Source organism: Cetorhinus maximus, chromosome 6 (assembly GCF_964194155.1).
Source record: "Cetorhinus maximus chromosome 6, sCetMax3.hap1.1, whole genome shotgun sequence".
In the NCBI taxonomy this organism is placed as follows: domain Eukaryota; kingdom Metazoa; phylum Chordata; class Chondrichthyes; order Lamniformes; family Cetorhinidae; genus Cetorhinus; species Cetorhinus maximus.
This window is the reverse complement of record NC_135884.1, coordinates 29,630,864-29,645,278: the sequence shown is the minus strand read 5'-3', so window position 1 is coordinate 29,645,278 and position 14,415 is coordinate 29,630,864. Positions and strand designations below refer to the sequence as shown.

Below are 14,415 nucleotides of genomic sequence, written 5' to 3'. Positions count from 1 at the left end.
ATGAATGCATTCTAGAAGTTTGAATTTTACTCATGCAAAGCTATTGCACCAGTCATCCACAAATAAATATTCTGTTATATAAGCAGCAAACTCTGAAAAAAATGTTAAAACTTCAAAACAAATCTATGCTCATTTATAGGTTCTGTATCTGCTGGGATATGATTTAATTGAGCCTGCATGCCCCCTATTCTTTGCCCAAGAGCCAATCTTCATGTACGAACATCAGTAGTGAGCAGCATTAAAATATACAACGGGCTGTTCCATTTTTATAACACTACTCATGTAGAAGTCTCAGGGCACTTCACAAGAATTTAGGGGGAGTAGTGGCTGGTGAGAATTTTGACAGCTGTAGACCAGGATAAGGTCAAGGAGAGGCTCTTGAAAAACATAAGAAATAGGAGCAGGAATAGACCATTTGGCCCCACGAGCCTACTCCACCATTCAATAAGATTATGCTGAGCTGATTGTGGCCTTTATTTCACTTTCCTACCTACCCCCATAATCCTTGGCTCCCTTGTTAGTCAAAAATCTGTCTAACTTAGCTTTAAAAATATTCAATGACCCTGCCCCTACTGCTTGCTGGGGAAGAGAATTCCAAAGACTAACAACCCTCTTCACCTCCACCCTAATATTGAAACACTGCACTCTGGTTCCAAATTGCCCCATGTGGGACTTCTCCATTTCCCCCATCAGTAAATATGAGAGCAGGTAGAATTGCTGCAAACTTGACCTGTAGTGATGGAGTGGAGGGAATGTGAAGCTAATTTGCAGTCAAAATAAAAATAGAGAACCTTTCCCAAAAAGTAAGGGGTAAGGCCACAGAGGATTTAGAGATGAGGATCTTGAAAGCAGTTTGCTGCACACGGAGCCAATGGAGTTTGTAACAATGACAGCAACTGTGTGCCAGACTAACACAGCAGAGATCTTGAGCCACAGGATTTTGAACTAACTAAAGTAGATGCCAAAAAGAACAGTTTGATGAAATAATAAAATTCTGTACTACCAAACAAATTATTTTTTGTAAACATTTTAATGAAGGAGAACGTGTTGACACTTGACGTGCTAAATGGATTGTGGAAGGTTTCATCTGTGGCTGATTTTAAAAAAAAGGGAGTAATTGTTTGATCCTATTCTCCCCAAATGTCCGCAAGTGCACCTTGTAGCAGAAGTGACTGGGTAGCAATCATCAGTAACAATGCCTCTAACTCATCAGCTCTTTCTCCCTGCTGCCTTGTCAATTTAAGTGTGCTTCTCCGAGCTAAGAGAAACTAGTTTAAACATTGACCAGGGTTCAAATTTAGACCATCTGATCTGAAGAGATAACATTTTTTTGCTGCCTAGGTAATTACTTGGTGTAATATTTGTGCTGCTGCCTCCATAGGGTGGTACAAATGGAAGCACAGAGAGCCCAGCAAGAATCTCCGGGGAGAATCACTCCAAACAAGCCTAATGGGTGCGATGAAGAAAATCCTATTGACATCCTAGACATGCTTAGCAAAGCCAAAGAAGAATATGACCAAGTAAGGATTTAAACTGTTTGGAATAACAATCATAAACACTGAATGATGAATGCTGCATTTCTATTCTCTGAAGCTGCAAGATAAACTCTTGAAGATCTCTCACTGTACTGTTTGAAAAATCACAGTATGTGATTGTCACACCACTCAACTGTAATAAGAATTTGTTTATATTCTGCCTTTTGCTATAAAGATTCATTCATTCCTCTTCCAAAGGCTGCGTTTTTATTATATTCGATTCACAACAGTAAAGGCTAGAAGTTGATTTATAATCTTCAGCTTTCTGGAAGATGAACGTTCACAGTATTTGTGTATCCAGATGCTGACAGAGTATTCTGCGTAAAAAGAAAACTTCTAAACTTATATTAATTGAAAAAGAGCTGAGTATTTTTATTGTGAAAGTTAAACAAATAGGGATTAAACACTTAAGTAATTCTTCGCATATTGAAATAATCTTGGCCATAATGGCTAATTCACATATATTTGAAAAATCCTTTCCTAAAACATAAACCCAATGGGAAGGCAGTGGAAAATAACATTAGAGTACTCTTGTAAATTGTAAACAAATTAAAATTTATTTGCAAATGATTTCTTGATGAAAGATTTTATCCAGCTTCAAATCTGTTTGCACTCGTATGGAGAAGCTAGAATCTGTTTTCAGATATGATGTAAGGATGGATGTAAAAGGCGAATATATCCAGTTATGGATGTGAGAAGAACAGTAGTTGTGGGTGTTGGATCACAAAATGGATCAGAATAATTGTGTGCCATAGAATCATAGAATGATGCAACACAGAAGGAGAGACCATTCCGCCTGTTCTATTTGAATTTTAGTACTTCTTCCATATCAGAACGCTGTGTATTCATATATCAACATTCTGAAATGTCTAAAAATTGATAGAAATTTTGTTTTCCCTACAAGGCTCCTTCTACATCTATTTGACCCATGAGTACAAAACCTTGGATAGCCCTGTTGTGTCACTGGAATGGAATGACACAGAGATAAAATTGATCATTTTTTTGAAAATCAAAGGAATTAGTGGTTAAGAGCATTTGTTTTATTCTTTTAACATAAGCTCACACTTTTTGTGTAAAAAGTATTTCCCCATTCCTCCCCTCCCCAGACTTTTCCTTTTTAAGATCAAATCAGATTATTGAGCTGTGTAATCTGCTTGGTTTGATTGTTCCCTGGTTTTCTATTCTTATGATGTTAGATTATAGTAGAATACTTCTACTATTTCAAGGTATATAAATGCTGAAAATAATCACATTTAGTTTGAAACAATACTAAATTAAATTTTATGTACTAATTGAACTAACAATGAACATATTTTTCTTTTTGAAATAAAGGAGTTTAGTTGCCATCTAGTGGTGGTGATGTGCTATGAAAGTAGAATAGGAACTTAAAGTTGAGGGTATGTCCACGGTTGCTGACTATTGAGGCTTTCAGTTAATCAATATAATTACATTTTGTAGTCAGAACTTGGACTGTTAGTTCTCCTGTCGTTTAATTGATATCAGCACAGCTGAAATGTTAACAATTGAATCAATATCGAATATAATGTTTGACTATTTTAAAATATATTTTTTTCTTTTAGACGTGTCAATTTGGTGATTCAAGTATTTTATCAAGTTCTCCAGGCATACACAGCACTGTAGGCCTAGCTGTGAAAAAGTCATCAATAGATGAACATACCTCTTCTCCAGCACAGCACCACAACAAGGTAGTTTTATTCATTGATGATTTTAACAACAGCAACCTGCATTTATATAACGAGTTGATATAATAAAATACCCTGAGACACTTCATAGGAATGTTACCAGACAAAATTTGACACTGAGCCACAAAAGAAGATATTGGGGCATCTCAAAAGAGAGGGGTTTTAGAGAGGTGGAGAGATCTCGGGAGAAAATTCCAGAGCTTCGGACCTAGGCAGCTGAATGCACGTCCACCAATGGCAGAGCAGTGAAAATGAAGGATGCACAAGAGACCAAAATTGGAGGAGTGCAGAGATTTTGAAGGCTTGTCAAGATGGAGGAGGTAGGGAGGGGCAAGACCATGGAGTGATTTGAAAATGAGAACAAAAATATTTTAATTGAGGCAAGTACAGGGACGACATGACAATGGAACTTGGCACGAGTTAGGATAAAGCAGCAGTGTTTTGAATGATCTCAAGTTTATGGAGGGTGCAATATGGGAGGCTGGTCAGAAGGGTATTGGAATAGTCAAGTCTATAGGTAATAAAGGTATAGATGAGGGTTTCAGTAGCAAATGAGCTTCTGCAGAAGTGGAGATGGGTGATGTTACAGAAATAGGGGATCTTGGTGATAGAGAGGCATGGAATCAGAAACTTGAGTCAATTTCAGATAGTCCTATTCTGCCTTAGGCGGTGACCAGGGAGAGGGATGGAGTCATTGACTGGGGAATAGAGTGTGTGGCAGGGACCAAATAAACTGGCTTTGGTCTTCCCAGTATTTAATTAGAGAATTTCTTCTTGTCCAATAATTATAAATATGTAAACAAATATTTTAATACTGCCTTTTTTTATTTCCTCTTGCAGCATATTCTTTCAGGTGCCAAACATTTGACCGTAGAGGAATTATTTGGAACACCTGTTACTAAAGAGCAATTGATGAACTCTAATCATGAAATGTTATTGACACCTCAGCATGACACCAAATTAAGAAGTCAAAACTTAGTCTTACCCTTCACTTATGAACAATCAACAGAACTTAAGCAATTGGGGAGCCCTGAGAATCTTAATAACAAAATCAATCTTTCCCGGTTGATTCACCAAGAAGATACTGCACCAGTACTAATGACACCGGCTGCACTCCAGAAATCTGATGTCAAAACCAATTGTATGTACAACATTTCTGCCAGTCCCCTCTTTCAGTCTTCCCTAAATTTTGAAGCTTCTTCTAATCAGAGTGTGGCCGCCATCAGTACTAATGGACACGGTCAAAATTTGCAACAAGAAGTCAAAACAGTATCACCACTAATGATGTGCCCACTTTCATCTGAAATAACGTGTGTTAACCAGAACCTGACTTCAGGAAGTAACCAGATACCACAGAGTGGCACTGTGGAAAGAAGCACTTCAGATATTCGATCTCGAGGTCGTGAACTGCTTCAGAAACTCAAACTGACACGACAGCATGATCAGCAGCACCAGACTCTCAGCAAACCCTCATTAGCTGCAAATTTTTCTCCACTGCTTGTAACGCCGGAGAGCTTTAAAGAACCAAACATAAAAACCACTGAGGCTTCATTACAGGTACAAAGTGTTAAAATATTATTTACATTTGTCAATCTCCTGTGGTATTGAAAATCAAAAATCAAGACCAAGTTCAATATTGCAGTCATGGAGCCTTTGAAGGTTAGTTAGATTCAGGAGAGCAAGAGAGAAGGTGGATAGAGACAAGAGGGAGAGATCGAGACAGAGTTAAGTTTTGTGCATCCCAAAATATTTCTTTGGGGTTGGGGAGAGAAGATTGCAATAATCTAGACCCATACTTTATTGCTTCCAGGTTAGAGTTAGTGTTAAAAAACATTCAAAAGATGCACAGTTTTTATTCATTTACGGGATGTGGGCTTCGCTGACTAGGCCAGCATTTATTGCCTATCCCTAATTGCCCTTGAGAAAGTGGTGGTGAGCTGCCTTCTTGAACTGCAGTGTAGATACACCCACAGTGCTGGTAGGAAGGGAGTTCCAGGATTTTGACCCAGCAACAGTGAAGGAATGGCAATGTATTTCAAGGTCAGGATGGTGAGTGGCTTGGGGGGGAACTTCCAGGTGGTGATGTTCTCATGTACCTGCTGCCTTCATCCTTCTAGATGGTATTGGTTGTGGATTTGGAAGATGTTGCCTAAGGAGCCTTGGTGAATTTCTGCAGTGCATCTTGTAGATGGTACACACTGCTACCACTGTGTGTCAGTGGTAGAGGGGGTGAATGTTTGTGGATGGTGTGCCAATCAATGGACTGCATTGTCTTGAATGGTGTCAAGCTCCTTGAGTGTTGTTGGAGCTGCACTCATCCAGGCAAGTGAAGGGTTTTACATCACACATGACTTGGTAAAAATCTCCAGCTGCAGTTGTTTATTATTTATATGGCCCCACAATAAAAACAGGACAGAAGTAGGTATTTCCATTGGAAGTGGTAGCTTCTATGCAGCAATGCTAAAGGAACATATAACTGCAACTTTATTTTCCGACTTACTCACTCAGATCAGTTGTTGAGTGATTAAAAAGCCTAAACCGTGGAGCATGTTGCGAGAACCCCAGAGATTCTCTCCAACTGTATATGATAACCAGCATGATGCTCTATCTTTGGGCTTCAAAGAATATAAATTGGGTAACCTCCTGGTCAAGATGACCATCCAGCAAATTAGATTATTTCATTTAAGCCATTGGCATGAAAGGGAGCCAAATAATTAGATGCAAAGGAGAAGAAACTAGACAAAGCACCTTAAATGTTCAGTTGCCCTATTATTGGGCGCATTGGAAATGATCAGTGCACAAGCTGTTAAAATTAACCATGTTTCCATTTCCATTCTATAATATGGAAAAGGGTGTAGGCTAATATAAACAACAACACTCAGACTGCTGCTGCAATAGATTATGGACACAAAAACGAGGATGCCAACTCAAAGCGTTATTATCTGCCAGGCTAATTATATCCAAAAGAGACTGATGGATTGGCCCTTTCTGGAAAAAGTTGTGGTCAAGTAGACATCATGGTAGTGTATCTTTATAAAATTACCTAGCAAAGCTTTTGAACAACCTTACATGTCATCCTTCCAGGCACAACATTCAATTGAAGATATACCTAGTGAAAAGCAAGCCGAGTTCCTACCTCCTTTGCAACCTCATTAATTATTTCACTTTAGAAATTACAGTTAAGATTATAATTTAAATGTAGTCTAGCTGGATGCGTGAAACTGTTAGAAAGCTGAGGGCATGACGTGGGCACAGCTAATTGTTGAAAATCTCCCACCCAGGACTTATTCAATATTACCAACTCTGGGCAGGAGATAGAATTGAAAAGATAATTCAGTTCTTCTGATTTGCATTTTTATGATGAAATCCCAAGCTGATCACTTCAACTTCCTATCTTAGGCTAAAGCTTCCAGTCCCTGATGAAATAGGGATAATTTGACCAGTTTCTTGTAACTTGAAAAGTTTCAATTTGTGTGTGACAGTCCCACCAGTTGGAGTAAATAGTCTAGGGTTTATATAATATTTAAAAATTTGTATTAATTATTGAATCATTGGTAATGACACAAACGGAGGTCTTTGAGTCTATTGAGTCCATGTCGGATCTCTGCAAGAACTCAGTCAGTCTCTTTCTCTTGCCTTTTCACCGTAGCCCTGCAATTTTTTTTTCTCTTTTCCGATACCAGTATCCTTCTGAATGCCATGATTGAATCTGTCTCCACCACACACACTCAGACAGTGCATTTAGATCCTAATTGCTTGCTGCGCTAAAATAGTTTCTCCGCATGTCACTTTTGACACTTTTGTCATCCACCTTAAATCTGTGTCCTCTGGTCCTTGACCCTACTAACAATGGAAACAATTTCTCCCTATCTACTCTTTGCAGACCTTTCATGATTTTGAACATTTCTATCAATACCCTCTCCACCTTCTCTCCTCTAAGGAGAATAGCCTTAGCCTCTCTATTCTGTCCTTGTAACTGAAGTCCCTCATCCCTGGAACTATTTTTGTAAATCTTTTCTACACCATCTCTTGTGCCTTCACATCTTTTCTAAAGTGTGGTGCCCAGAATTGGACAGACTACTCCAGTTGAGGCTGAACCAGTGTTTTGTAAAGTTCACCATAACCCCCTTGCTTTTGTACTCTATGCCTCTATTTAAAATGCCCAGAATCCTGGACACCTTGCTTTCTCAACCTGCCCTGTCACCTTCAATGATTTGTGTGCACGCACTCCACCCCATCCCCAGGTCCCTCTGCTCCTGCACTCCCTTTAGAATTGTAGCCTTTATTTAATTTTGTGTCTCTTCGTTCCTTCTCTCAAAATGTTAAATTTCATCTGTCATGTGTTCACCCATTTACCAGCCTTTTTATGTTCTCTTGAAGTGTATCTCTGTCCTCTTCACAGTTCATAATACTTCCAAGTTTTGTCATCTGCAAATCTTGAAATTGAGCCCTGCACACCCAGGTCTAGTTATTAATAGAGCTCAAGAAAAGCAGTGATCCTAATACCGATCCCTGGGGAACCACAGTATGTACCTTCCTCCAATCTGAAAAAAAATGTTTACCACTACTCTTTGTTTCCTGTCACTCAGCCAATTTGTATCCAAGTTGCCACTGTCTTTTTTTATTCCATGGGCTTTAACTTTATTGACAAGTATGTTATGTGGCACTTCATCAAACACATTTTGAAAATCCGTGTACACCGCATCAACTGCATTACCCTCATTGACCCTCTGTTACCTCATCAAAAAAATTCAATCAAATTAGTTAAAAATGATATGTCCTTAAAACAAGTGCTGGCTTTCCTTAACTAATCCAAATTTGTCCAAGTGACAGTTAATTTTGTCCCTGATAATCATTTCTAAAATCTTTTCCACCACTGAGATTAAATTGGCTGACCTGTAATTGCTGGGCTTATCTTTACACCCTTTTTTTGAACAAGTGTGTAACATTTGCAATTCTCGAGTCACTGGCACCACCCTTGTATCTAAGGAAGGTCAGAAGATTAAGGTCCGTGCTTCCCCAGTTTCCACCCTTGCTTCTCTCCGTAGCCTCTGCTGCATCTGATTGAGTCCTGGTGACTTATTAACTCTTATTAACTTAGCCAGCCTTTCTAATAACTCATCTATCAATATTTATCCCATACAGTGTCTCAACTACCTCCTCTTTCACTGAGTTTGATTAAAAGCATCATCTTCCTTGGTAAAAACAGGTGCAAAGTATTCATTTAGTACCTCAGCCATGCCTTCTGCCTCCATTAATAAATTTTCTTTCTGGTCCCTAATCAGCTCCACTCCTTTTACTATTTATATGCATATAGAAGACTTTTGCATTCCCTTTTATGTAAGCTAACTTCTCTTGTTCTTTCTTTGCTTCTCTAATTTATTTATTTCACTCTCCCCACCCCCCCCAACCAGACTTTCTATATTCAGCCTGGTTCTCATTGTATTATCAACCTGACATCTGTCATATGCAACATTTTTCTGTTTTGTCTTACTCTTGATCGCTTTTGTCATCCAGGAAGTTCTGACTTTGTCCTACATTTCCTCCTTGTGGGAATGTACCTCGACTGTCCCTGAACTATTGCCTGTTTAAAGACAGTCCATTGTTCCGCTACAGTTTTGCCTGCCAGTCTTTGATTTCAGTAAAGGATCTGGACCAGATCCTTTCTCACCCTATTGAAATTGGTCCATCAATTAATTATTTTTACTCTGGATTGCTCCTTGCCCTTTTCCGTAACTAACCTGAACCTTGTGATACTATGATCACTGTCACCTAAATGTCCCCCTACTGATTCGCACCACTCCCTAGAACTACGTCCAGCAGTGCCTCCTTCCATGTTTGATCAGAAACATACTGATGTAGAAAATTCTCCTGAACACATTTCAGAAATTCTTCTCTCTCTCTGCCTTTACACTTCTATTATCCCAGTCTATATTGGATAATTGAAGTCCCCCATTCTAACTACTGTATAAGTTTTTCCACCTCCCCATAATTTACTTGCAAATTAGTTTCTCTGTATTCCACTGGTTGGTGGCCTATAGAATAGACCCAGTAGTGTAACGGAACCTCTATTGTTTCTTAGCTCTAACCAATGGATTTTGTCCTCTCCATACTGTAATATTCTCCTTAATCAATATTGCCACCTTTTTTTTCCTTCCCTATCTTTCCTGAACACCTTGGGGAGAATTTCCTCCCTGTCAGGGCTCTGAGCGGGAGCGGGTGCGGGTGGGCGTGCAGCCATTTTACATGGGCCGGCCAATTGAGTCCTGCCGAGCGTGATGAGCACCCAGAAGCACTGAGCGCTCCCTGTGCAGGCGGGGGGAGGAGGCTGAGTCAGGGCCTGCGTTCTTTTGCACGTGCGCGCGAAAGAGTGCAGAAATCTCCCTGAGGCATGGAGCTGCCTCAGAGTTTAATTTCATTATGAAAAATTTTAATAAGGAAAAAAAAAAATTTCAGCCATGTCCCCTCATGTGACACATGAGCTGGGACATGTCAATGAATTTTAATTTTAAAAAATTTATTGGATTTATAAATCCTTCATGAAACCTCTTCCCATCCGTGGATGAGGTTTCATGATAAATGCGAAGGCGGCCTGGGCTCTTTGCCTGCCGCCAACCTTATGGTTGAACGGGCAGCTCTGTTAATTCTTTTAATTAGTTTTTAAATGGCCTTAATAGGCCTTTGACAGTTCGGCGGGCGTGCTGCCGACTCTGGTACGTGTCTGCCAAAATGAAGATCGGAATGATGCGCGGTGACGTTGGGACTCACACCCGGCGTCACCATGCATCATTTTACACGTCGGCGAGCGATGCCTGCCCCTGCATGCCCACCCAAAGATCCTGGCCCTTGTATCCAAGAACCAGGTCCTTTTTTGAACCAGGTCTCTTATTGGCACAGCATAGTCCCTTTAAGCTAACTGTGCCTGCAGATCACCGACCTTATTTGCCAAACATACACACACAGTAAATCTAATTTAACCTTATTTCATTTCCTGCTCTGACCTAGATAACACTACAGTAAGAAATAGTAAGGCACTATCTGTTTCTCCTCGTTTTTTGTGCATCTTGCTTTTCCTCGTTACAACATTAGATGTTTAGCTTCATTTTGGTACCTCAGTAAAGTTAGCACACAACCAATCAGTGAAAAGAAAAGCTTGAATACATTTAATGGTACCTTCAATTTCGGATACAAGTCTTCTTCCTTCCAGCACCACCTCCCTAGTAATGAGACAGGATGAATTAGTAATCTCATAGCAAAACATTCTCTGGAAAAAAGTGATCAATCTACAATTGAATTCCAAAATAAGTTTGAGAGTGACATACTCAAGTCCAAAGCAAGTAGCTTAAACTTAAAGGCAAATAAATAGGTATGAAGGAGAGCTGGCTAGGTTGATTGGGCAAATAGATTAAAAGATATGATGATTAATGAACAGTGGAAACGTTTAAAGAAATAATTTAAAATTTTCAATAAAAATATGTTCCATTAAAAAAGCAAAACTTCAGGTGAGAAAAATCCATCTGTGGCTTACTAGGGAAGTTAAGGATAAGAGTAGCTGGAGTAAATGTTGGTCTCTTAGAGGCAGAGGCAAGAGAAATTATCATGAGGAATGAGACGTTAAACAAATACATTGTGTCTGTCTTCACAGTAGAAGACAGAAATTAATTATATACCAGAGGTAGAGGATAGCCAAGGGGCTAGCTAATAAGAGTGAGGAAATTAAGATAATTAATATGAGCAAGTAAAATGTATTAGAGAAACTTAAAAGAACTAAAAGCCCCACAAATCATCAGGATCTAATGCCTGCATCCTGGGGTCCTAAAAGAGGTAGCTGCAGAGATGGTGGATACACTGGTTTTGATTTTCCAAAATTCCCTAGATTCTAAAACAGTTCCAGCAGATTAGAAGTTAGCAAATGTAAGCTATTTAAGAAAGGGAGAGGGAAAAGAGAGGAATACAGGCCAGTTGGTCTGACATCAGTCATCGGGAAAATGCTGGAATTTATTATTAAGGTAGTCCTAATGCACGTAGGAGATCATAATATGATCAGAGGGAGTCAGCATGGTTTTATGAAAGGGAAATTATTTTTCACAAATTTTAGTTTTTTGGATATGTATCAGGTAGAAAAAGGAAAACCAAAAGGAGAACCTTGAATTTCCAAAAGGCATTTGATAAGGTGCTCACAAAAAGTTAAAATGCATTATTAGGGCTCATGAAGTTGGGGGTAATATATTAGCATGGATAGAGGATTGGTTAAAGGCTGTAACTAGTGGAATGCAGCAAGGATCAGTACTGGAGTTCCAGCTATTTACAATCTACATTAATCTACATTGGATGAAGAAACCGAGACCAATGGATCCAAGTTTGCTGATGCTACAAAGTAAGCTGTGAGAAGGACACTGAGGCTGCAAAAAGATGTGAGTGGGAACAAGATAGCAGATGGAGTATAATGTGGGGAAGTGAGAGATTATTCACTTTAGTAGTAAGAATAGAAAATCAATTTTTTTAAAAAGGTGTGAAACTTCTAAATGTTGATGTTCAGAGAGACTTGGGTGTGCTCTTATAAGGAGCGCAAAGCTAGCATGCAGATACAGCAAGCAACTAGGAAGGCAAATAACATGTTGGGCTTTATTGCAAGGGGATTGGAGTACAAGAATAAGGAAGTCTTTCTACAACCATATAGGGCTTGTGTGAGATCAGATTTGGAGAACTCTGCGCAATTGTGGTCTCCATATCTAAGGAAGGGATCTGTTTTCCTTGGAGGTGATACAGCGAAGGTTCACTACATTAGTTCCTGGGGTGAGATGGTTGTCCTTAGATGAGAGGTTGAGTAAATTGGGCCTATATTCTCTGGAGTTTAGAAGAATGAGAGGTGATCTCATTGAGTGGTCTCCTTCTGTGCTGTAACCATTCTATGAACCATAAGATTCTAAAGAGGCTCGACATTGAGAGATTTTTCCTCACGCATGGGAAATCTAGAAGAAGGAGGCACAGTCTCAGGATAAGAGTTTAATCACCCAACTGCAGCAGTTCAAAAAGGCAGCTCACCACCACCTTCTAATGGACAATTGGGGATGGGCAATAAATGCCAGCCTAGCCAGCAATCCCCACATCCTGTAAATGAATTTTTTAAAAATTAGGACTGAGATGAGGAGAAAATTCTTCATTCAGAATTATGAATCTTTGGAAACCTCTGCCCCAGAGGGTTGCGGGTGCTCTATCGTCGAATATATTTGAGGCTGAGTTATAAGATATTTGGTCTTTGAGGGATTCAAGGAATATGGGGAATGAGCAGGAAAGTGGATTTGAGGCAGAACATCAACCATAATCATTTTGAGTGGTGGAAGAAGAGCCAAATGGTGTACACTTTTTTTTAATATTGTTCTAATCACTCCACCAGCCACAAAATAAAATGATTAATTTTCACTTGGATCAAGACCTGCTTCAGCATTGGTTGCAGGCATAGCCCACTTACAGTTAAGTGCTTCGGATCAGCTTTGATGCAGCCCTGAAATGCCTAAGCAGGGAACCATTAGTACAAGTGCAGTGTGGTCAGCACATAGTGACTCCCCTTTCCTTGAGCACCCCAGATTGATATCTAGGCTGTTAGAATTCAGGGTACAGGGAGTCAATTGATCCTTTATATCCTTTTTCCAAACTCCGAAATGATTCCAAGTTATAATCCTTATTGATGATGGTGGTTATATTTTATTCAGTGCAAATAAGACCTGAGACATTGTACGAATATTTGAAACAGTAGCATCAAAGCACAACAGCATTACTATTTCACTCTGGGTAAAGGCGTGATCTCCACATAAATTCTCCCCAGTCTGCCCCAGGTAATGTGACGTCAGTCGGTGCAATATGTAAAATCTCTACGAATCTCTGATGGCAGCAACCAACTTCACAGGTTGGGAGAAAATAATAAAAATTGTACAAATATTGCATACAACATTTTCCATATCGTCACCATGAGAAAGACCACTAATGACATTTGTTGGTCTAATATATACAGAAACACTGCACAATATTATAGAATTGCACAGAAGCTACAGCATATGCTTAGTATATTATTACAAATAAACCACAATGATCTTGCCAGTGAAGATCGTATTCAGTTTTACGTAATACTTGGAACTTGGGGAAAAATATTGTTTAAATCCTAAGGACAGGTATACCAACTATGGATTCTAAAAGTCTCAAAGCTCAACACAATGTTTCACAGTGCAGGCATGACTTTGTTGCTGAGACACCCCATACGTTCAGGTGAAAAAGCTGGTGCACAGGGAATCTCTATGGAGTCTGATTTAACCCATCATTGCCTAGCTATCATTTGAACGCACCAATTACAAAGGCTGTCATTGAACTATCTCTGCCACCCAAGCCACGTCAAACTTTCAAGATCTTGGCTCCCAGTGCCAAGCAGTGAAAACATTGTGGCCTTGCTACCCAAGTGTCTTGTCTGGGATTCAAGGCACGATTGTTTTCCCTGCCCTCTGGAAATTGTTTACCTCTCTGTTCGCACACTTTACTGGACTACTGCTGAAGTTTGCTTTTTTTTTTTGACCAATTGACTCTTCTACACCTTTTGGCCCATTTGGTTACTGAAGGCCCAAACCACAGTTCCCTACCCAGTCACTTCTCGACTGCTTTTACCTGGGTGCATTAAATAACAGCATTAAAAATATATATCAGTATATCAATGAAATTTAAGAAGTATACAGTCAGCTATAGTATTTGAGTTGGTCCCCATTAATTAACAAGAAAACTCGTGTTAGGGATTTCCCAGGATTCTTACAGCTGGAATGAATTATTTCTGGGAAGAACTTTTTAATGAAAGTATTCTCCCTTTATCTAATGGTAACATCTTGCATCCCAACACTGGGTAAGTTTGGGTGTTTCATATATGGTGATGTGCACAGAATCAACACATGCTGTTCCTTTGTAGAAACATTGAGTTTGCTGAAATGCCAGCTTTTTCACCTGAACGTATGGGGTGTCTCAGCAACAAAGTCATGCCTGCACTGTGAAACATTGTGTTGAGCTTTGAGACTTTTAGAATTCATAGTTGGTATACCTGTCCTTGGGGAAAAATTTTGTTTAAATCCTAAGTTCCAAGTATTACATAAAACTGAATACGATCTTCACTGGCAAGATCATTGTGGTTTATTTGTAATAAT

General features: G+C 39.4%; 1 protein-coding gene across 2 annotated transcripts in view; it reads left to right on the top strand.

Annotated features, from left to right (window-relative positions):
* dcp1a (decapping mRNA 1A) overlaps nucleotides 1–14,415 on the top strand; it is a 75,799-nt gene that overhangs the window by 47,703 nt on the left and 13,681 nt on the right. For both annotated transcript variants that reach the window (XR_013576822.1, XM_078543501.1), the window contains exons 5-7: nucleotides 1,382–1,520; nucleotides 3,116–3,241; nucleotides 4,079–4,795. Coding sequence is in view for 1 of the 2 variants with exons in the window: in XM_078543501.1 (XP_078399627.1) it covers nucleotides 1,382–1,520; nucleotides 3,116–3,241; nucleotides 4,079–4,795 (982 nt within the window). In the remaining variant the exon portion in view is untranslated. The remainder of the gene's footprint in view (nucleotides 1–1,381; nucleotides 1,521–3,115; nucleotides 3,242–4,078; nucleotides 4,796–14,415) is intronic.